The sequence below is a fragment of the Chionomys nivalis genome, chromosome 2, assembly GCF_950005125.1.
Source record: "Chionomys nivalis chromosome 2, mChiNiv1.1, whole genome shotgun sequence".
Classification (NCBI taxonomy): Eukaryota; Metazoa; Chordata; class Mammalia; order Rodentia; family Cricetidae; genus Chionomys; species Chionomys nivalis.
This window is the reverse complement of record NC_080087.1, coordinates 110,719,846-110,744,540: the sequence shown is the minus strand read 5'-3', so window position 1 is coordinate 110,744,540 and position 24,695 is coordinate 110,719,846. Positions and strand designations below refer to the sequence as shown.

Below are 24,695 nucleotides of genomic sequence, written 5' to 3'. Positions count from 1 at the left end.
CTGTTGCTGAACATTTAACCTACATGGAAACTTTCCATCTCCCTTTATGCTTGTAAAAACAGTGCATAAGTCTTGATATTATTTCCATGGAGAGAACAAAAGAGTATTTTATTTCTTCAGATGCCGAAAGTTCAATATAAATCAAATTGTAAACCATCCACATTTGCATATCCTGCCCCTCTGGAAGTACCAAAAGAAAAAGAAAAGGAAAAGGTAAGTTATTTGATTCATTAAGTAACATGTGTTCTTATTAGAGAAGCTACTGGCTGTTTAAGTGATACAGTTGCTTTTTGTTTGTTTTTGTTTGATTTTGTTTGAGTTTTTTTGTTTTTTAAACAATCTTATTTTACATACCAATCCCAGTTCCCTCTCCCTCCCCTCAAGTGATAGAGTTTTTAAGTCTGATTGGTTGGTTGGTTGGTTGGTTGGTTGGTTGGTTGGTTGGTTGGTTGATTGGTTGGGGTTGGTTTGAGTAGGGTCTCACTATGGGGTCCTGGCTAACCTGGAACTTGGTAGTATATCATACTGACCTCAGACTCACAGAGTCCACCTGACTCTGCCTCCAGGTACAAAGATTAAGGCCTTGTACCATCATGCTGCACAACTTTAATTATGTGTGGGGAGGATATTCGCCCGTGGAGCTAGAGACATGAGATCAGCTGCCTTACAGCGCTTTTGGGAACCATACTCAGGCTCTTAGAAGAGCAGTATGTGTTCTTAGCTGCTGAGCCATCTCTCAGCCCCAACCTTGTTTGTTTTTAAAAGCAAACTTGTAGTGATAGCTAACATTAGACTTACATGTAAAGTAAAGGGCCTTATTTCTTTTGGTATCCCATCCCCATGATGCAAGAGTTTGCTCTGTTCTGTCAGTACCTAATATCTATATCTATCTATCTATCTATCTATCTATCTATCTATCTATATATATATATATATATATATATATAGAGAGAGAGAGAGAGAGAGAGAGCGCACTATATTATTTCTTTTATCTATGCACCTGTATATCTTTATATTCTTTCTTTTATCTGATGTACACTTTTATTTGATACACTACAAATGAGACTACAATAAAAGTGTTTGTGTATATATTTGTGTTCTTGTTCAAGTGTGTCTGTCACTTAGAATAGCAGGTAGGAATTGTGTGGTCAAAAGTAACTCATGTTGCTGGGTGGTAGTGGCACACACATTTAATCTCAACGCTCAGGAGGCAGAGACAGACAGATCTCTGAGTTGTGAGTTCAAGGCCAGCCTGGTCTACAAATTGAGTTCCAGGATAGTCAGGGCTGTTATACAGATAAACCTGGCGGAGGTTGGGGGGGATAGTAACTCAAGTTGGTTTTTTTTCTTTTTTTTTTTATATGCCTTGTTTTGCCATGGGTGCCAGGTCCCCATGAACTGGGGTTGTAGACAGTTGTGAGCTGCCTTGTGGGTGGTGGGAATTGAACCAATGTCCTCTGGAAGAGCAGTCAGTGCTCTTAACCGCTGATCCATCTCTCCAGCCCTGATATTTATTTTCATGCGTATTACCTAATTTGCCTTTTGAAAATGAATAAAACTAACTTCACCAATGGTTTTGAGCACATTCATTGATATATAAGGAATAATGGATTTACAGAGCTGCACTGGTTATGGTGTTATACTCAATAAAACAAGCAGCCTTTTCGTGATTCTTATGTGGAGAAAATTGTTCTTTATTTTAAGATAATGTTTCACATTAACTATCTGTTGATTTTGCTTTAAGTTTTGTGTATAAGTAGAGTTAATTTTACAACTGACCAAATTCAAGGTAGCAGCTGATGAATAGCCTTTCACAGCACCTTTATTACTCCATTTTCAAAGTCTTGTTTCCCCTTTGATTTCAAGTGAGATTCATCAAGAAAGGCCTCTTCTAGCTAACTATTGTGTATTACCATTTCAGGGTATCTAGTTACGAGAATATCTCTATGGCCAAGAATTTCTCAGTGCTTTCCCCATAAAGCCAATAAGAACATAGCACTTAAGTGTGTGTCTCAGAAGTAGATGATAGCAGATTCACACCCAAGGAGGATCAGAAAGGGGGAGTGGATTTTGGACTCGGCCCCAGCAGCTAAAGATGATAGTGGCAGCAACGATGTGCCTTACTGCCCTGCCTGCTGTCCATTTACTCTCCTGTGGTTTTGTTGTTTATGGTTACTGACAGGAAACAGACACTCTAGGACTGTTTTCTTTGGGCTGTTTCTTAAGATGTAGGTGAGAGATTATAACCGTTACCATTTTGACTGTTTCTAGGTTTCCACTGCTGTGTTATCTATTACTGCCAAAGCTAAAAAAAAAGAAAAAGAAAAAGAAAAAAAAGAGGAGGAGAAGATGGAAGTGGTAAGTGTAACTCAGTGGTCATATGTGTTAATCCTGTTGTGGCCAGATTCCGTAAACACCGTTGTACTTTGTGCTTAGCTTTTCCAATTATTTGTCCTGCTTTCAGCATACAGAATTACATCGTTATATTTAAAAGAAACCCTAGAAAACCATGTCTGTGTTAGCTTGCTTTTCTTGTTGCTGTGACAGTAGCTGACTGAAAGTGACTTTAGAGGGGAAAGAGTTTGGGCTCATGGTTTTGAGGGCTACGGTCTGTTGGGGCAGGAAGCATGGTGGCTGGGGCTTCATCTTTGACCGTGTTAGTGTGCAGCATGGCTTACTTATATCTTAATCAGGAAGCAGAGAGTTAAGGCTGGCAGCACAGCCACTCTGTGTCCCTTAGGCCCATCCCTTAAACCAGTAAGAGCCTGTGTCCAGAAAGTTCCCAAGTATTCACAGCCATGAGCTTATAGAGGGCATTTCACAGTCCAGCCATAACAGTGTCCATTTGTGGGGATGACAGATGAGTATAAAACAGGAGTGAGTTCAGAGAGAAAGTCACAGCTAAAGGTCGGCTTTGAAGAACAAAGTTTTAAGTAGACAGTGACTCAATGAAAAAGAAAGACTTTGGAAAAGACAGTAAATGACTCTCTTCTGGTCTCTGCTGGTAAACAAGCTACACCATCCCCACCGCTAAGTGGAGTCTGCTGTCATTTTAGTTGTGCTGTGTGTCTGTCACTGCCTTGTGGCTGACAGTGCTCTACAGACTTAGCTGACAGACTCAAGTGATATGGGCCAAAGTGGTCCTTTGTTGATTGCCTTTCTCCCATCCTAGGATGAAGCAGAAAAGAAGGAAGAGAAAGAAAAGAAAAAAGAACCTGAACCAAACTTTCAGCTGTTGGATAATCCAGCACGAGTTATGCCTGCCCAGCTAAAGGTGTTAACAATGACAGAGACCTGCAGATACCAGCCTTTCAAACCAGTAAGTTACCAATGGCTCTCAGCTGTATTTGCCGGGGCGGTGTTAATCTGTAGGACTAGGTAAGACTGACAGAAGAGGGTAGATCCCCAAAGTGTTTTAGAGCAAGGCCACTGGTGTCATTAAAACAAAGAATGTGCCTGACAAAAACAAGAACATACCCCTCAGCTCAGCTTCGTATAGATTTTTGAAGAACTTTTCTCTAGTAATTTATTTTATTTTTGAGGAGGAGGAGGGGATTCAAAACAGTTTCTCTGTGTAACAGCCCTGGCTGTCCTGGAACTCACTTTATAGATCAGCCTTGCTTTGAACACACAGAGATCCCTCTGCTTCTGCCTCCCTAGTGCTGGGATGTGCACTCTAGTAATTTTTTTAAAAAAATATTTATTTATTATGTATACAATATTCTGTCTGTGTGTATGCCTGCAGGCCAGAAGAGGGCACCAGACCCCTCACAGATGGTTGTGAGCCACCATGTGGTTGCTGGGAATTGAACTCAGGACCTTTGGAAGAGCAGGCAATGTTCTTAACCTCTGAGTCATCTCTCCAGCCTCCCACTCTAGTAATTCTTAAGAACTGTTTTTTCTCTTGTGTCACAGATTTAGGCACATAACTACAGAGCCAGACACACTGGGCTGAATTTTAATATTCCAATCATAGGCTTTGTAAGTCCTAAATGTTTCTGTTCCCTCCATTTGCAAAATAGGAATTATCTTCTTAACTGATAGTCATATATCAAAAGCTTTAATATGCAGCCCCATGTGGTGACACAAACGCCTTTAATCCCAGCACTTAGGAGACAGAGGCCAGCCTGGTCTACAAAGCAAGTTCTAGGACAGCCAAGACTGTTACACAGAGAAACCCTGTCTCAAGAAACCAGAAAGGAAAAAAAATTTATTTGCAGGCACTGGGAAACTAGGAACAAGACCTGGCCCTGCCAAATAAGAGATCACCATCATAATCACACTGTTGTCATAAACACACTGAATTTTAGAATTTCAAAAGAGCATCTTTGTGATAGTCAATTCATCAAGTCAAGCCAGAATGTTTCTTATTAGGAACAAGTGTATATTGGTTACCTTCTCGTTATTGTGACAGACTCACTTGCAGAACTTAAGGGAGGCTTTATTTTGACTTAGGATTTGAGAGGGTATAGTCCATTATGGAGTTTGTTGCAACAGGAGTGAGTGGCCAGGGCTCCTCACATCTCAGAAGACTAGGAAGTGGAGTCACGAAGCAGGCCCAGGATATGACTCCCAAGGCTTGACCTTATGTCTGTCGGTTGCGCCCTACATTCCAAAGGATCATAAGCTCCCAAAACAATACCAACATCTGGGCACCAAGTGTTTAAACACATAAGTCTGTAGGGGACATTACACATTCAAACCATGATAAAATGCTTATCAGAAATTTTATTTTTGAAACAAAGTCTTACTGTATAGTCTCTCTGGCCTAGAACTTAACTTTGCAGCCTACACTGGCCTTGAACCAATGGGCAGTCCTTCTGGCTAGGGCTCCTCAGTGCTAAGATAAAGACATGAACCAATAATGCTACCCCTGACCTAGATTTCTTAAATCTAGAAAGACTTACAGTAGACCAACCCATACAAGATATCCAGATAGTGAGTCTGTGGTTTGAAATATTACAGATGAGATTTCTGTACATTTATTTTTAATCAATCCAATGATAAATTAAAAACAACTCTTGTTTCGGGTATGAGCCAAGGTGTTCCTGACTAGATTTTCAGCTTACAGAGACAAAGACAAAAAATGGACATTGTTGTGTGGTTGTTTCAAGCTGAAGGTGAACATGGCCGGGTTTGTATCCTGGCCCTTTTATTCAGTGGTGTGACTTAGTAATCCCTTTGTATTTCATTTTCTTCACCTGTAAAATTAGTATAGTAATTGCCTCTACTCTAGTGATAGAGTGAGGGAGGGCATTTCCAGGTCAGTCCCAGGTGGACTTCTTCAGGTTGATACAGGTGCTCTCAAGTTTATTAGAGGTGACTACACACATTTGTGAATGTATTAAGTTTTATACATTAAAGGAATGTTTACATTCCTTTATATTGTGTGAATTATTTCTCATCTTAATAAAGATCACTTCTTCATATGTACTTTAAAGAAAGAAATTGCCCTTTAACCCACTCCATACTCTCAATGACAAGGTCATCAACATGTTTCTCAGATGGTGCATTGGAAAGATACTCTGAAGATTGGTGTTTCATTCCTCTAATCCCAGCACTTGGAATACTGAGGCAGGTGGATTCTGTGAGTTGGAGTCTGAGCTCCAAGCCAACCTCGACTATATACTGAGACTCTGTCTCAATTCCCACCTCAAAAAAAAGTAGTATTATGATAACATCCCTACTCTGCTTCATCAAGAATTCGCCATCTTAGGTGCTTAATAGCGTTTTAGTCAGCAGAATAGTGAAGGAATTTTTTCTCCAGCTCGAGAAGCATTAATCAGTCTGAAATGCAGCATAAATAACTCTTTAGATATGTGGATTGTGTTGCAGAATGTGAGTGAGATCATTTAGTTCTGATGAGCGTACTGATGAGAAGTTAGAACCCATAGCTAGAGGTTTCTAGAATCTTGGAAGTTCTCTTCTAAATGGGTATTTTATTCTGCTTGGAGGTTCATCTCCATTTGCTCAACTAGGAATTTACATAAACATTTAGGCTATGGAAGATGAGGACAGTGATCATATTCTCTGTTGTTCTTAGGCTGTTGCTAATCTAGGCAGATAGTCCATTCATAGAATGGCATCTTTACAAGAAAAGCAAACTTCTTAAGAGAGAGAGCTATAGATTCTTTGGTGTGAGTACATGTGTTAATAGGGGGAAAATGGTCTAGAAATTCTTGGACCCACACCAGTTTTATAGCACAGCAAGGCAGAGTCTTGATGAGCAAAATCAGATTAGTTTCAACTGCAGAGATACTCACCCATGTGAGTCCTTTGACTGATGGTCTTGTGCTGCTTTCCTTCCCAGTAATGTGCTTTGTAGAAGTATGCTTTTTCCAGATGTGCCTTGCCACTGTTGACTGATTTGATTACAGAGAGCAACTTTCCATTTCCTTTGACACAGGCAAGCAAATAGAATAAGATTAGCATGCCAGGGATGGTTGACTAGTTTGGTGTTTGAATTTACCATCAGCTAATAGGCTGAGAGAGGGCTTAATAGGATTGCTACTACAGTCTACTTTCCTTGTCTTTCCATCTGGTTTTTCATTACTTACATCACAGTAGTTTCCAAATTACAGTGAAAACTCAGATATCTGTTATATTTATTATTTTCTCTGACATTCTGGAATTGCTGGAGGAAAAAACAACCTATTTGCAGATTTTCTTGAAGCACACAAATAAGAGTGCTTCAAAAACTGTAATTCAGGGCTGGGGAGATGACTCAGCAATTAAAGCCTCAACATATGTTGTGCTGTGTGTGTAGGAGCACAACAAAAAAACTATAATATACATTCATATAAAAGGTCTAAGGGTGCTTGTTACTCTTCCAGAGAACGCGGGGTCTGTTCTCCAAACTTACATAGTAGCTCACTGCTGTCTGTCACCCCAGTTCCAGAGGATGCAGTGCCCTCTTCTAGCCTCCTCAGCTATAATACATATGAGGCACAGACATTGATACAGACAAAACACCTACCCACATAAAATAAAAACAAATTAGAAATCTTTTAAAAGGTTGTGGGAAGAGGCAGGCGGATCAAAAGGTACAGAGAAACTCTGTCTCGAAAATCAAAAAAAAAAAAGGTTGTGGGGTTATGGGGTTAGTCTCCAGGCTGGGGCTAGCTTTTCCATGTTTGAAACAAACTCTGGAGTGGTAAAGTTGCTGATCAAAACTACTGTCTTGAGTGGGGTAGGAAGGAAGTAGAATGCGATGTTGGGGCAGTAAACATTTTACCAACAGTCAGACGGAGGTTAGTAAGCATTTCTTTGGGTGGGAAGCACTTCTGTTGGAATGCAGCATCCACATAGAACAGTGTCCTGTGGCCCACGGTGCGCTGGGTTAAACTGACGGTCTTCAGTGGAGTTGTTTCATGCTAGTGTGATTCTCCCTCAGTCTTTTCCTTACACAGCACCCACTCTGGACGGCAGAACATTGTGAAATGTGAGTGGAGCTTACTGTATTTTCCTCTGTGTGTGCAGCTCTCCATTGGAGGCATCATAATTCTGAAAGACACCAGTGAAGACATTGAAGAACTTGTGGAACCTGTGGCAGCACATGGCCCAAAAATTGAAGAGGAGGAACAAGAACCAGAGCCCCCAGAACCATTCGAATATATTGACGATTAAGGATCGGGGTAAGTGTAAACAGAGAATGGACTTTAGTTTCCTGGCCACCCTAACCCAAATAATCACACAGAAACTATATTAATTCCAACACTGTTTGACCAATGGTTCATGCATATTTCTAGCTAGCTCTTACTTCTTAAATTAACCATTTCTTTTTTTTTTTTTTTTTTTTTTTTTTTTTGATTTTCGAGACAGGGTTTCTCTGTGGTTTTGGTTCCTGTCCTGGAACTAGCTCTTGTAGACCAGGCTGGTCTCGAACTCACAGAGATCCGCCTGCCTCTGCCTCCCGAGTGCTGGGATTACAGGCGTGCGCCACCACCGCCCGGCTTGAATTAACCATTTCTATTAATCTGTGATCACTACGAGGCTGTGGCTTACCAGTAAGGCACCAGCCTCTCTTTTGGCAGCTACATGGCGTCTCCTTGACTCTGCCTACTTTCTCTCTGTATCTCTGTTCGGGTTTCCCATCTGGCTTTACTCTGCTAAACCATTGGCTGAAACAGCTTTATTTATCAACCAATAAAATCAACACATACAGAAAGACATCCCATATCAGGTAAGTATTCATCAGTCACTTCTGAAGGGAAGCAAGAATAATGCTGTTTCACTTCTCCTCCTTGTATTCGCTCCTTATTTATCCAGATAGCATTAAAATTTCCCCTTTCTCGGGCTGGAGAGATGGCTCAGAGGTTAAGAGCACTGGCTGCTCTTCCAGAGGTCCTGAGTTTAATTCCCAGCGACCACATGGTGACTCACAGCCATCTATAGTGAGATCAGGTGCCCTCTTCTGGTGTGCAGGCATACACGGAGGCATAATGTTGTATTTATAATAAATCTTTTTTTAAAAAAATTCCCCTTTCTCAACCCATCTTCACATGTGCACTTTTTCTTTCTTCTTTGACTTTGTGCTGTCGTGCTCTGCTGACTCCTCAGAGCCACTAGTCTGTAGACTCTTCTTAAGGAACCAGCGGTAGTGGCGCACACCTTTAATCCCAGCACTCAAGAGGCAGAGGCAAGAGGATCTCTGTGAGTTCAAGGCCAGCCTGGTTTACAGAGTGAGTTCCAGGAGGCTCACAGAGATCCTACTGTCTATGCCTCCTGAATGCTGAAATTAAAGGCGTGTGTGCACATACTCCTATGGATTTCCTCTGTCCTTGTCCTCTTGGCAGTGATTCTGGTACTGGAGCTTCAACGTTCACATGTTCTGTAGAGCTATAAAGACCCTGGGGTCAAACTATACCACAAACACCTCTGACTGATCAAAGATGATTGCACCAGCTGTTTCAAACGGAGGTGGTGGGGTTGCTGGAGAGATGGCTCAGCAGTTAAGAGCACCGCCTGCATTATATGAAACTGTCACTCATTTAATCTCTCATTTTCTTTTATAATCACATATTTGAAAACACATACAAAAGATACGTAATTATTTTTTTAGTTTCACTAACCTAACAGACATTTTCAGAAAAATGGAAATTACTTTTACTCTTTAAAGAAAGTAGGCAGCCAGGGAGATGGTCATGGGTAAAGGCTCTTGCCAATATCCCTGACAGCCTGAATTCAATCCCTCTAAGACCCCCTAAGGTGGGAGGCAAGCACAGACTTCTGCATATAATCCTCTGACTACCACAGGCATGTTGTACACACAGGTACCACGTAATACAAAATAAATAACATTTGTTTTAAAAAAATGGGGAGAAAATAGGAGCTCTATCATTTGCTACAGTAGTATAAAAAATATATTTAGGCCGGGTGGTGGTGGCGCACGCCTTTAATCACAGCACTCGGGAGGCAGAGGCAGGCAGATCTCTGGGAGTTCGAGGCCAGCCTGGTCTAAAAGAGCTAGTTCCGGGACAGGCACCAAAGCTACAGAGAAACCCTGTCTCGAAAAACCAAATATATATATATGTATATGTATATGTATATGTATATGTTTGGGGCTGCGATTGTAGCTCAGTGATGGAGTATTTATTGACCCTATACAGGGTCCTGAGTTCAACAGCACACACAAAATGTACAAGTTGCTAATCTAGCGTAGTGTATGCATTAATTAGCAATTAATGACGGGACCCGCCCTGCCATTATTTAGAAAGTAAAATCCTATCTCAGAGAGGGAAGATATGTAGAAGTGCTCTGCTCTTCACTGCCCGGCATGCTTGTCCTGTGGTCTCTCAGGACTGACTCGCGGTGGCCATTTCAGCCTTTCCTACTGCCTCCCTGAGACCAACCTGTTGTATGGTTCAAGACAGTGGCTTACAAGTACAGCTAGAAATTGAGCTTTTGGGTGTGTTTTAAAGGGTGAAATACTTATGTGTTATGAATTTGGAGAGCAGAGCAGCATCACAAGCTGGTGTAACAGGGCTGTAGGTGCTGAGTGAATCTGGGTTTAGATTTCAAATAGTAATTTTAAAAAAAAAAGACAAACTTCGGGAATAATGAACAATGTCAGCTTCTGCCACTTTCTTTTTCCCAGGATTTCACCTGCTCAGTGAAGATGTCTGTCCTGGCGCATACTGAAATGTCTGTGAGGGAACCCACACTAGACCTACTCGATGCACGCATCATTGCCTACGCTGACCTAAAGAACCTGTGTCCCGAGCCTTTGGTTGAGAAGAAGATACACAGCTGTTAGTGTGCTCTTTCACAGAATTTGGTTTTCAAATAAATATATTAAAATCTCCAGATCAATAAGACTTTAGTTGGTTGGTTTTTTTCTTCTTTTCTCTCTTTTTGTTGTTGTTTTTTGTTGCTTTGTATTTTTGAGATAGGGTCTCTCTGTGTGTAGCCCTGGCTGTCCTAGAACTCAGTAGGCCAGGCTGGCCTTGAACTCATAGAGATCTACCCACCTCTACCTCCTGAGTGCAGTTGATTTGTTTTTAAACCTATTGTTTTGTTTTGTTTTGTTTTGTTTTGTTTTGTTTTGTTTTTTATGGATCTGATGCCACCACCATAAGCTAATAAACTTGCTAGCATCTGGCCATAACTCCAGCATTTAGGGAGCTGAAGCAGGAGAGCTTTTGGTTCTTAGACTTAAGCTTAGGAGACTGGATTTGAAGAACTCTTTGTTGCAGTGCTGGAGATTGAACCCAGGGTTTTCTGCAGCTAGACAAGTGCTCTATCACTGAGTTATGAACTATATCTCCAGCCCAAATGTGGAGGAAAATGAATAAATAAACCTCTAGAGAGGTCAGCCCTAATGCACTCATCTATCCAGTCTTGTTAGGTCTGGGTCTAAAGGTTACTGATTTCCAAGGACGGTTCCACATAGTTAATTTCATTGTATCCCCTTCTTTGTAAATTCCCTGTTTCCTCAATATCAGATGATTCTATAAAAGAAATTATCTAATTTCCTAGCCTCTCATTAGCTATGCCCTTCCTGTTCAAGCTCTTAATGTTGCTTGCATTTCAGACAGTTATCTCTTACATTTCCCTTAATCTATGAAATGATCGAAAAACAGAAGTGTCTTGAGTACACCATCATCCAGAAGTAAGCAGTCTGGGAAGAGGTAGTATATTCACCACGCTGCTTAAGGAAAGAGCACAATTCTCGTTAGGCAGGGCACTTGGATCTGAGTATCATGAGACTTTCCTGGTGGATTTTGTTTTTCCCTAGATTTCCTGGGAAATGCTGAAAGCTGACAGCAGAATAAAGTCACATGAAAAGGATAGGAGTGAGAAGTCTGTAGCAGGAATCGGAGGGTGGAAGGTAGAAATCCCCAGCCAGATGTCACTGGGTCTCACCTTTCTAGGGTGAAAGGCTAGTTAGGCTAACAACAAAAAGGTGGAAGTAGATGATTTGGGTTCAGAAACTGGGTCTGATCTAACATCCAGTCCCTCTTCAAGTCTGTAGATAAAGGATTCCTGCCTTTTACAACTCCTCTTTGTGAGCCAGGCCCTTTCTTTCATCCCAGTAGGAGGCTGAGGCTGGGCATTGGAAATTTCAAGCCTAGCTTTGGTTATATGACAAGAGCCAGTCTGGAAAGCAGCCGGAAATCTTCATCACCCTGTGGCATGCTCCACTATTCCTCCAATGACTTGAACCTCTCTTCATTTCCAAGGTCAGACAAGTGTTGGTCTTAATTTGGACAATTTGTGCAGGGATGTGTTGGCACTTGCGCAGGTCCTACTTGGTCTGACAGCTCTAACTCCTAGCTAGCCCTCAAAGTTATTCTTTGGTCCTCTTCTTAATCTGCTTTGTCTAAGCAACACTTCTATCCCATACCGTCATTGTGCCCATGATGGGTACCCTACCCCATTCATTCTCCTGGCATGCACCTCCAGCTGCTGGGGCTTCCTCATCTGGGCTGCCTGAATGAGCACAGCTTATCCAAGCACAGTTAGTATTCAGCCTTCTCCACTGCTTTGGGTTTATTCCTCCGCCTCGCTGCCCACACCCAGGGCCCGGCTTTCTGCCATGGTTCAGCTCTGGGCCTCTGCAGTGACTACAATTCCACTCTTCTTCCCCAGTGCTCACTGCCCCAGGAATCTACCTCCAGACTCAGCCCACTCTCATCCTTTCCCCAAAGCCATCATTGTAAATCATTTGGTCTCCTGCTTAAAAACTTGCTGGATAAGCTCCAAATCCCCTAATATATGTGCATCTATGAAAGACCCGAGCTGCTGCTCATCTCTGCAGTCTCACTGTCCTCCCACTTCTCTATAGCCTGCCCTTTGCATATATGATCGCTTCTACCTTAAGTGCACAACTCTTTGGGCACTGCGATTTTGAAAGATGTGTGTTTATGTGGTGTGTGTGTGTTGCCCATGGAGGTCAGAGGCATCCGATCCCCCAGGAGCTGCCTTAGTGGTGCTGGGAAATGACCTCGTGTCCTCTGTAAGAACTGCTGAACCATCCCTCCAACCCAGCTCTACACCATTTTACCTCTAGATCTGGTATATATGCAGATGAGCCTTGACTCACATCTGATCAATGTAAATTGAAAATATGTTTTCTACATCTACAGTAATTGTAGCTTAGCAACACAATACCACCGAGGAGTACCAGTTGTCTCCCTCTGTGACTGCATGGCTGACTGGCAGCTGTGGCTCACTGCTACTACCCAGAACTCTCAGAGGGCTGGACTTCACTAGCTCAGGAAAAGACTCACAGTCAAAATTGAAAGTACAGTTTCATTGGCTATATATTCACTTTCACGTCATAAAACTGAGGTGTGATAAACCAAATTGTAAGCCAGGGGCTGTCTTTAGTGGATTAGGTGACTGTTTCTGGAAACTTGAAGTAAGCCATCCCTGATTTCTGCCACCTAGGTGAGACCATGTAAGGCCTCTTATCCTCACAATGTGTCATCATTCATTGCCTCATTTCTGGCCTAACTTCTCCCATTTTTGTCTTCTGTTGTCTATCCATAGTTGTCTTACTACTGTTCATTTATATAGTCTCACTATGAACTCACAATCCACCTGCCTCCGGTTCTCAAGTGTTATACTAGAATTTCAAGCATATGCTATCATATTCAAGAATCCCAGCACTAACTATGTTTTTAAGAATGCCTTGTGGCCCTGGCTACCTTGCCTTCATGGTACACCCAACCACCTCGCTTATTGTTTACTCCTCTTCCCCTGGTGGGTATATGAACTTAATGAGGACAAAGCCTGTCTTTAAAGATTGCTCTGTTACCGGGTAGTTCTTGTTTTCTCAAAGGAAGGAGTTTAGTCATAGATGGTTTCAGCAGAAGTTTTCACCAAACAAAATATGAAGTATACCCTCTGGAGAGACTAGTGTGGGCAGATCCAAAGGAGAGGAACAGCAGAAGCTTTCGTGAACGCTAATAAGGTGGGTGGCATTTTCTGTAGGATAGTGTCCCTTTTCCCCTTCCTTTTCCCAATCATGGTGGCATATCTCCCTTTTGGATATTTTTTCTCATGTTCTCGGGATCCATAGTGTGAGTGAGATTTCCATGAAGCCTTTGGGGCTTGCGCATCCTTAGTGCCGTGTAGCAATCGGAAACTTTTATTTCTCATACAGCAGGAAGAGCCTAACTGAGTTGTTTTGTTGTTATTTGGTTTTTTGAGACAGGGTTTTCTGTGTGACCCTGGCTGTCCTGGAACTTGCTCTGTAGACCAGACTGGCCTCAAACTCAGGGATCCACCTGCCTCTGTCTCCTGAGTGCTGGGATTAAAAGAGTGCTCCACCACCACCTGCTGAGCCTAACTAATTTAATTGCAGTGGCATTGTGGCGTCATACCTAGCTACTGAGATAATGCCGTTTTCCTTGGTTACCTCCTATCTGCCTACCAGGTCTCAGTCCCACTCCTAAAGTCCAGAGCAGTTTCTAACTTTCTGTAGGCACCCAGTAAATATTTGCTGGATGGGCAGATAGCAAAGTGGGTTTTAGTTCCCAGGTACCAGGCCCTACTTCAGCACCCTTCACATGGTCCTTCTGAATCCTTACCGTTCCACTGTGAGATGAATATTATCTCCCACTTAGAGTGAGACTGGAGAGTGGGAAGGGTGGAGAGATGACCGGTGAGTTAGGAGCACTTACTGCTCTTTCAGATGACCTGAGCTCAGTTCTCAACACCTATGTGAGGCAGCTGACCGCCACCCGTAATTCAGCTCCCAGAGGATCTAGGGCTTCCTTCTGGCCTCTCAGGGCATCTACACACACATAGCAGAAATCACACTCACACACACACATACACACACACTAAATAAAAGTAAATATTTAAAAGAAAGAGACTTTAGGACTAGAATTAGAGTCAAAGTCTCTTTAAGCACAAGCTCGTCTGTCTTCTCCTTGACAGTCTTATGTTTGTTTTCTTTTCTTGTTTGGTTGCTTGCTTGCTTTATTTTCTGAGACAGGGTTTCTCTGTGTGGCCCTGCTGTCCTGGAACTTGCTTTGTAGACCAGGCTGGCCTCAGACTCACAGAGATTGACCTACCTCTGCCTCCAGCATGCTGGGATTAAAGGCATGTGCCACTTCTGCCCAGCTGAATCTGTATTTTCAGTCCTCTTACCTCAGCTTCCTAAGTAGTTGGGATTGCAAGTGTACCCTGTCAAACCCTGAGAAACTCAAGAGATTTTGTTTCCAAGATTCACAGAGTCATGTGCAATCCTCTAGATCAACTGTTGGGAGGCAACTATCCCAGAGAACACAGAAAACAGGGAGCTTGCCAAATAGTGTAGCCATGAGCCTGATCTTGGCTTTTTATACACAAAAAACATATGCTGGTTGACTCACTTCAGAATAGTAAACAATAAGCAGAGCTACAGAAGCCAAAAAGCAAGGTGTGCTAGTCACAGTTTTCCAGAGGACCAGAGCTGACAGAATGAATATATATTAAAGGGACTTATCACAGCTTACTGGCTGTGATACAGTTGTCCAACAATGGCTGTCTACCAATGGAAGATCCAAGCATCCATAATTGTTCAGTCCAAGAGGCTGGACATCTCAGCTGGACTCCAGTATACATCTGAATCCTCAAGACGAAGGTGCTAATGCAGTGGTTCTCAATCTGTGGGCCTCAGACTCCACAGGGGTTGCATATCAGATATTTATATAATGATTCATAACGATTGCAAAGTTATGGCTGTGAAGCAGCAACGAAATAATTTTACAGTTGGGGGTCACCACAACATGAGGAACTGTATTAAAGGGTTGCAGCGTTAGGAAGGCTGAGAACCACTGGTCTAATGTCAGTGAAGGAAAAGCAAGAGCAAGCAGTTACAGAGCAAAAGATTCCTTCTTCCATGTCCTTTATATAGATAGACCTCCTGCGAAGGTGTGGTCAAGACTAAAGGTAAATCTTCTCACCTCAAAAGATGTGGATCAAAAATGGGTCTTCCCACATCAAATGATTTAATTAAGAAAAAATCCCAGCTGGGCAGTGGCGGAGCATGTCTTTAATCCCAGCACTTAGGAGGCAGAGGCAGGCAGATCTCTGAGTTCGAGGCCAGTCAGGTCTAAAGAGCAAGTTCCAGGACAGCCAGAGGTAAAGAGAAACCTTGTCTCAAAGAAAGAATGAAAGAAAGAAAGGAAGGAAGGAAAGAAGGAAGGAAGGAAGGAAGGAAGGAAGGAAGGAAGGAAGGAAGGAAGGAAGGAAGGAAGAAAAATTTTCTCACAAATGTTATCCACCCACTCAGGTTCTAGTTAATTCAGATGCAGTCAAGTTGACTTTCAAGAATAGCCATTAAAGGTTAGTACATGTAGGGATTTCCCAGAACTATGAACTATGACAGATTAGGTTTTTGTTCTTGTTTTGCAGGTGTTGGAATCTACTGTTAGGTCAAAATGGTGTCCTGATGTCTCTAACATGGCGTCAGTTGCACTAAGATCTGGGGACCTGTTATACAATATTCTCATGCCTCAGGCTCAAAGCAAAGCCATGCTTTATCACTGAACCTGAAACTAAGACCACAGGGCTGTGGTACAGGAGGAGTAGCTGCTCAGAAGACAAAACCAGCCAAACAATTGACCAGAAGAAACTGGGGCAGTCAGTCCACACATGACGGAGCTTAGCTCATGTTGCTGTACCGGATGAGAGAAGATCCAAGAATCCTGTTTAGTCATTCTCCAGTAAGTGAGTGAGTGTGTGTGTGTGTGTGTGTGTGTGTGTGTGTGTGGATGTGTGTGAGTGTGTGAGTGTGTGGGTGTATGAGTGTGTGTGTGAGTGTGTGTGAGAGTGTGTGGGTGTGTGAGTGTAAGTGTGTGGGTGACTGTGAGTGTGTGAGTGTGTGGTTGTGAGTGTGGGTGTGTGTGAGCATCCATGTGCGTGCCACAGGGTCTTTCCTTCACCCCGTGGGTCATGCAGATTACACCCAGCTCTTCAGGCTTGGCATCTAGTACCTTCACAAGCTGAGCCATCCCACCAGCTCTCTCTAAGTGAACAGTTATGTTCTTACCAGCCCAACAGGTGACCCCTTCTTAAGGGGAGGATGAGAGCTGGAGAGACAGCTCAATAGTTAAGAGCACTGACTGCTTTTTTTCCAGAGGACCTGAGTTCAATTCCCAGCACTCCCATGGCAGCTCACAACCCTCTGTAACTCTAGTTGTAGGGGACCTCACAGCCTCTTCTGGCCTCTGTAGGCGCCAGGCACACAAGTGGTGCACAGACAGACATGTGGGCACACATAAAATAAACTAAAATAAAATAACACCCACACATAAAATAAAAAAAAATAAAGGGTGGGCAAACAGAGTATATTGTCTACGAACATTATTTTAAGACAAGAAAGAGAATAGTACAAATCATGTTGTTTGTTTGTTTGTTTTTTTGAGACAGGGTTTTTCTGTGTAGTCCTGGCTATCCTGAAACTCACTCTGTAGAACAGGCTGGCCTCAAACTCAGAGACCCACCCTCCTCTGCCTCCTAGATAAATACTGGGATTAAAGCATGTGCTACCACTACCACCTGGTTACAAAGCATGTTATTAAATCTGGGCACTGAAAAAGTGGAGACTCATGGCCCATGTCTGCATACTCGGTGGGGTGCCCAGGTACCTCTCTAGCATGTTCCTTTGGCAGGCCTGGCCTCTGGCAAAGTTCTCAGTCTCTCCCTATAAGGTCATGTAAGGACTGAGCAGGCAGAGAAAATGAATGGGTTCCCCTAGCTGGCAGGGCTCAGAGCTTCCTGAAGCAGAGAGGGTGGGTGGAGGGCTGGGACCAAGAGACCCCCCTTCCAGAGATTAGCCTCCTCTGCACCCCATTTTGAGAAACTACCAGCTGGAGGCAGACTCTCGGTTTGATGCTGGACAAGGCAGACTTTCAAAATAAGTAAGGAAAATTGTCCACAATGATTCTATTACTTGCCTCCAGATAGATAGTTCTAGAAAAATGTGTCAGGATATCAGAGCACTGGGGGCTCTTAGGACCAGAATGAGGGTTAGAGAGGGTCTTTTTCTCGGTTTTTTCCTCAGATCCGGCTTTGGCAAGGATCCTGTCAGTGGTGAAAGGCCTGGACCAGAGACACAACTGTTCAAAGGTCTCGACAGCTTAAAAAGGCTTTATGACCCAGACCAAGACTGTGATGCTGCAGAGGCCAGGCTGCCCTGTTCTCACTTGGCTGCCATCGTGTACCGCCCTTCTCGGGGCCCTTGGATGAAGCAGGGGGGTTGTCAGTGCCCTGGTCTCCCAAGAAGGTGCGTGCTACTTCCTTACCCTAACTAAGCTTTAGCCTTCCAGGTTCTCCGGAGAGAAGGCTGGGAAGACACTGGCCTCTCTCCGCTTCCACGGTTGTTCTTGGAGCTCGAAATGTTTATTTCCTAACCTTCACTCAGGAAGGGACCATCGTGACCAGGCAGAAGGGAAATGGCGGCACGGGACGGGGCAGTGACTCAGCCGGGTCATCCTGGGTCACACACACTGCCCTGCACAGAAACCTGGATCCAAACTGTCTCAAAACAGAAGAGGGTCCCAGCAATCAACTGAGCTACTTTCTTTGTTCCCTAGTGCCGCCCCCACCACACCAGGAGAATGCTGCCCTGAGCCAGGCCCTGTGGCTACCAGAAAAAAAACAGGATCTGGGGGTCTCTACTGAACTGCCTCAGGACCATTTGCCTTGATCTAGGGTCTGAGAAGCAACGAGTGAGGGCACCTCAATAGAAACAGGGTCCTAAATCACCCAGAGCGTGGGGATTTTAGGAAGTCAAGGGCAGGTGCAGTTATCCTCAGGATCCCCAGTCACTATAGAGGCCTTGGGAGGTCCTGGGGGATCTTTTGGTTGTCCTGCACTCTTGAGTTACACAAAGAAGACTGTTCCTCAGTCTCAATCCATGGAGAAAAGCAGCCGAGAGGACAGAAGGCCCGGTCTCGCTCTGCCTGAATGAATTCAGACCCTTGCAGCTTAAGTTTGTCTGAAATGTCCTGTGCCTACCCGAAGACACCTGGATCTCGCAACCAATCTTTCTCTGAGCTGAGACTGGGAAGAGGGCCTGTCAAAGGGTTGGAGGATGGGATTGGCTGCAGGGTGGAGGCGCCCGAGGTCGTCGGAGCTGGCGGAGGTAGGAAATGGAGGAAAACACAGCCCGGGCGGCCAGCGTGGTTTTCTGGGAACGCCTCCGCCTCCAGACCGCCAGGCTAGCGAGTCCGAGCCCGGGGTTCCTGGAAACGCGCACCGGAGGAAGGTGGGGTGGAATGACTGCTTCCCAAGACTCTGCCAAGACCTCCAGCTGACTCCGTCCTTCCCAGGCTCGAGGTCACGGCAGCAACACCCCAAATGTCAGGCCGTAGGGCAAATCTCTCCCCTAGCTGGGTGCGATCTGGGTGGGTAGCGGCGGCGCCCCGTTGGGAGAGTCTTATCCCGGCGGGCAACGTATGCTCAACAGCACCACCTGCCGGTTGGTCTGCAACCCTGCCAGGCATCTCCGCGTCAAGGCCGCGGTCCCAGCCTATGGGTCGTCCTCACTCCAGCGACAGAGGGTTTGCAGGGCCAGCCAGCAAGTTCTAAGTTCTCTCCAGGGTTTGCTGTGCATGGAATGCCAACCCAGGGTCAGTTTTTAAAATTTTTTTCCTCACCAGGCCCATAGTTCGTCCTCTGGTGTCCAGGAGAGGTTTATATTTTACCTGTGATCACAGGTTCAGGGTGGTTCCTGAGACAGTACCTCTATTATCCTGTTTATTGTTAGACTAATGAGCCATGTTCTCTTTAGGTCAGTTGTCACAACTCACACTTCAGCTCACCCGTGAGTCTCATTCTAGAAGCAACCATCATAATGTAAGTAGGTGTAGGGCAAGGAAGACTACAAGAACACGCTCCTGAAATGTGGCACATTTACACAATGGAGTACTACACAGCAGAACAAAATAACGACATCTTGATTTTGCAGGAAAATGGATGGAACTAGAAAACATCATTTTGAGTGAGTTAACCTAGATCCAGAAAGACAGTTACCAAATGTACTCACTCATAAGTGGTTTTTATTTTTATTTTTATTTTTTATTTTATTTATTTATTTATTTATTTATTTATTTATTTATTTATTTATTTTGGTTTTTCGAGACAGAGTTCTCTGTGGTTTTGGAGCCTGTCCTGGAACTAGCTCTGTAGACCAGGCTGGTCTCGAACTCACAGAGATCCACCTGCCTCTGCCTCCCGAGTGCTGGGATTAAAGGTGTGCGCCACCACCGCCCGGCTCATAAGTGGTTTTTAAACATAAAGCAAAGAAAACCAGCCTACAAATCACAATCCCAGAGAACCTAGACAACAATGAGGACTCTAAGAGAGACATACATGGATCTAATCTACATGGGAAGTAGAAAAAGACAAGATGTCCTGAGTAAATTGGGAGCATGGGGACCTTGGGAGAAGGTTGAAGGGGAGGGGAGAGGGAAAGGCAGGGAGGGGAGCAGAGAAAAGTGTATAGCTCAATAAAAATCAATTAAAAAAAAAACATGCTCCTGGCTTGCAGGAGCTCCTCCGGAGCATCCCTTCCAAGAGAGAGAAGAGCAGAGGAACTGAATGTGGTTTCCAGGTTCCCACGAAACACAACTTACTGGGAGTTTTGTTGTTTGTTTGTTTTTGTTCCTTATGTTCCTTCTGTTGGTTTTTTTTGTTCCTCTGTGTAGCCCTGGCTGTCCTGGACTCGATCTATAGACCAGGCTGGCCTCAGACTCAGAGATCTGCCTGCCTCCGCCTTCTGAATACTGGGAAAGACATGAGCCACTGTGACCCCAAACTTGCTGGGTTTCAACATGTGCTGAGTGCAGGAAATCACCCTAAAGTGAACCCTTTAGCATAGCATCCTCTCGCCTACTCAGTGTGACTCCTTCTGGGCTCAAAACACACACCTTGCGATGCTCACTTCCCCGCCCCCTTCACTTTCTTCCATTCTCTTCCTTCCTTCTCTCTTTATCTTTTTTCTCTTATTCTTTAAAAAAATAGTTTAAAGGCAGGTGGTGGTGGTGCACACCTTTAATTCCAGCACTTGGGAAGCAAAGGCAGGCGGATCTCTGTGAGTCTGAAGCCAGCCTGGTGAGTTCCAGGGCATCTAGGACTGTCACACAGAGAAACCCTGTCTTGAAAAACCAAAAAAAAAGTTCAAAACTTGCTTAGTGGCCATTGTGTCTGTGACTAAAACCACCACCGAAGAGTGGAGTATGGTTACTTTGAAGGCATCTTGGAAGCCATGTTTACCTGTCCACAGTCCCTCTCACGGCCTGAGTCTTTGTGTTGACCTCATCCAAGTCACTGTAGTATTAGTGTTGTAATGATCTAACCCCAGAGACACAGCAAAGACACTACTCCACAGCCCCGCTGGCTCCCCCATCATCCCCGTGTTCAGACACGCTGTCCCAGGTGCTTCCAAGACAACTGTCCTAGGGTAGCTGGAGCTTCCCTTCATCTTCATCTCTGTAATCCAAGCAGTTCTGGGAAACCGCGAAGGAGAGCGGAGGTTCTCAGCTTTTCCACTGCCGCAGACCTTTTAATCCAGTCCCTCATGTTGTGGTGACCCCCAACCATAAAATTATTTCTGTTGCTATTTTGTAACTGCAATTTTGCTAGTGCTATGAACTGTAATGTCTGATGGTCTTAGATGACCCCTTGTGAAAGGGTCATTCGACCCCAAAGGGGTTGCAATCCATAGGTTACGAACTTTTGCCTTGGAAGCTGGCAAGATCCCAGTTCTTTCAGAGATCCACCTGTCTCTGCCTCCCGAGTACTGGGATTAAAGGCATGTGCAACCACTTTCCGACAAGGTGTTTTTGAAAAAAACTGAGTTCTGGGGCTGGAGAGATAGTTCAGAGGGTAAGATTACTATCTGCTATTCCAAAGAACCTGGGTTGATTCCAGCACCCACATGGCCATTTATAACCATCCATAACTCCAGTCCCAGGAGATCCTTGTGGCCCTCTTCTGACCTTCAAGGGCACCAGGCACGCATATAGTACATGAACAAACATAACACTCATACACATAAAATAATAAATACATGAATCTTTAAAAGTAACAAAAAACAGAAAAAAATATCAGTTTTAAAAGAGAGAGAGAGCTCAAGAGAGCTCTGTGATCTTCCCAAAGCTCAGGGTTCAGTCCTCAGCATCTATATTGGTGGTTCCCAAAACTCAGAGTTCAGTCCTCAGCATCCACATTGGTGATTCACAGCTGCTCATAGCTCCCGCTGCAGGGGACCTGGTGCCCTTTTACTGGCCTCCACAGACACCACACATACATGGCATACACTCACACAAACACATAAATACATCTGTCTAAAAGGGAATGAAGCTATTCTTGAATTCTGTGACACACCACAGAGACCATTCCCCCACTCCCACCCCATGCACCCCTCTAGAGTACTCAAGGTTGGGGTCACAGAGGGCTGAAGACTGATGTTTCCCCACCCCTGAACGCAGGGCTTGGCCCGTGCCTTTGATGTCTAGCGTGCAGCTGAAGATGATGGCTGACAGGCTCTGCAAACCCAAGGGTTTACTTCAAGGGCAAATTTTTCCCAGCAGCCATGTCTCGATAATCCTTGAATCTGAGTGATGGGTTTATGGGGATTTGTTAAAGTGGTCATTACTTTTCCATTTATTTGAAGTTTTCATAATTAATATTTTGATTTTTTTCTTGGACCCACTGGTGAAATTTGTCCTGCTTTGAGGAAGCTAAAGAGTAAATGAGAGCCTTGGCAAGTTCTCAGAGCCTGGGAGTTGAACCATTCGGCTCAGTAGATTGCTTTGAACCCATGGGGCAGCAAGGACAGAGGCACTTTGGTACTGAGCAGAAGAAGCTGCAAAGCTAAGTGGGTAGGGGGCTAGAAACGTGGCTCAAAGGTTATGAGCACTTACTGTTCTTGCAGAAGACCTAGGTTCAGTTCTTAGCACCCACATCTGGAGACTCAGAATCACTAGCTTATCTCTCATTCTGGGGACCCAGCTCCCTCTTCTGACCCCTTCTGGCTCCTGTTTATACAGGGTGTGCATAAATTCGCTCAGGCCCACACACATGTGTATAAAGTAATAAACAGGAGCAGCAAGATGGCTCTGTGGATGAAGATGCTTGCTACCAAGTCTTCTTAGCCTGACAACCTAAGTTTGATCACTGGAGTTTTTGATCCCTGGAGTTTACACGAGGAAGGAAAGCTGCAAGCTGCCCTCTCCCTCTCCCTCTCCCTCTCCCTCCCTCCCTCCCTCCCTCCCTCCCTCCCTCCCTCCCTCCCTCCCTCCCTCCCTCTCTCTTTCTCTCTCTCTGTGTGTGCGCGTGTCACACACACAACTAAATGTAATACATTTCAAAAAATAATTGGTAAATAATCTTTAAATCTTATATTAAGCATCATTTGGTTGTCCTAAAATTCAAAAGAAGTTTGAAGAGGAGACATAACTGAGAGAGTAGGGTGGTTTAAATGTCTGTTAATTGCATCAGGTGGTAGGAACTTGTTCCAGGACTGATCACTTTTGGGTCACTGTGACCAAACCACTTTAGGGAGCAGAGCTCGGTTTTGTCTTATTGTTTCAGAGGGCTTCAGTCCATGGCAGGGAAGCCATGGAGGCATCTACAGAAACGGGAAGCACCAGACTGGAAACAGGAGATGGTGAGACCTTCTGACCTACCTCCTAACACTTTTAAAGTTCATCCAAAATTGTGCCACCAGCGAGGGAATGCGCATTCAAAGAGGAGTCTGTTGCCGGGGTGTGTCTCAATTTCAAACCATCATCTCCATTCACAAAGATTGTATGGGTGGGCCGGGCAGTGGTGGCACACACCTTTAATCCCAGCATTCAGGAGGCAGAGACAGGCAGATCTCTATGAGTTCGAAGCCAGCCTGGTCTACAAGAGCTAGTTCCAGGACAATCTCCAAAGCTAAAGAGAAACCCTGTCTCGAAAAACAAGCAAACAAACAAGAAAACAAATATTGTATGGATCACAAGCCGACCCAGATCCCTGAGAAGGAAGCTGCTGCCAAGAAATCACCTCCAGACAGCCTATAAAGAAACAGGGACTGGGTACATGACCCAGGGCTTTACAGTGCTTGCCGCTGTTCCAGACTCTGTTCCCAGCATCCTGGCCAGGTGTCTTTTCCTTACCGCCTGTAATTCCAGATTAGGGAATCAACCACCCTCTTTTGGCCTCCATGGACTCCTAAACACAGGTGACATATATTCACATAGACATACAAATAAATAGGAATCAAAATAAATCTTAAAAATAAAAAATGAGAGTGGCTGAGAAATGGCTCAGAGGTTAAGAGAACTGGCTGCTCTTTTAGAGGTCCTGAACTCAATTCCCAGCAACCATCTATAATGAGATCTGGTGCCCTCTTCTGGTGTGCAGGCATACATGCAGGCAGAACACTATACACAATAAATAAAAAATAATAATCTAAAAATAAATTAAAAATGAACCCTCCATTACAGAAGTCCCTTTGAGCTTAGATGACATTGTAACTAATAAAGTAGATTTGGTCTCGGACATACACCCTCCCCTCCTTCCTGACACAGATCTAATCCCTCGGACTTTCCTGGGTGATAGGAGATGTCTGTGGTCCAGTAAAGTAACTCTAGCTCCTGGATAGAGACTGGTCACCAGAAAGAGAAAGCCATGGTTAGAGACTGAAGATTTCCACTGTCAATCAGAAGGCAGCCACTATAAAAATCCCTGAATGCCTACTTCTGCCTGCCAAACCATGTAGGGCATTAGTGGGGTCTCAAGGCACCCTGATCTTTACCTTACCCTGTGTTCCACTTTGTAATCTATCTGTTCATCTGTATCCTTCACAGAATTCTTTCTAATGAACCAGTAGACGTGTTTCCCTGAATTTAATACGCCATCCAGGCAGATGCATAAGACCGAGGGGAGGGAGTTGTTCAGAGAACCTTGATTTCAGAGTCATATAGAGTGCATTGGGTTAGAATAGGATAGCCGTGTGATTGGCATGTGAACTCTGGAGGCACTCCTGTAGACTGAGCCCTTACCCTATGGGACCTGACTGCGGTTGCAGGTTGCTACTATCAGAGCTGAATTAGTGCACACCCAAGTTAGTGTCTGCAGGAGATTACTCAACGTATAGTGGAAAGCCTCCACAGATCTAGTGTCAGAAGTGAAGTCATGGGTTTCATGTACACATAGCAAAGCTAGTCTCTTTTCCCATTTGAAAGACGTATGTAGAAATCATG

General features: G+C 44.3%; 1 protein-coding gene across 1 annotated transcript in view; it reads left to right on the top strand.

Moving 5' to 3' along the window:
* Nucleotides 1–10,310, top strand: part of Psmd1 (proteasome 26S subunit, non-ATPase 1) — an 80,389-nt gene extending 70,079 nt beyond the window's left edge. Inside the window, exons 21-25 of the mRNA XM_057762508.1 lie at nucleotides 121–213; nucleotides 2,272–2,358; nucleotides 3,173–3,319; nucleotides 7,480–7,634; nucleotides 10,097–10,310. Coding sequence (XP_057618491.1) covers nucleotides 121–213; nucleotides 2,272–2,358; nucleotides 3,173–3,319; nucleotides 7,480–7,626 — 474 coding nt within the window. The 3' untranslated portion in view covers nucleotides 7,627–7,634; nucleotides 10,097–10,310. The remainder of the gene's footprint in view (nucleotides 1–120; nucleotides 214–2,271; nucleotides 2,359–3,172; nucleotides 3,320–7,479; nucleotides 7,635–10,096) is intronic.
* The last annotated feature ends 14,385 nt before the right edge of the window (nucleotides 10,311–24,695 follow it).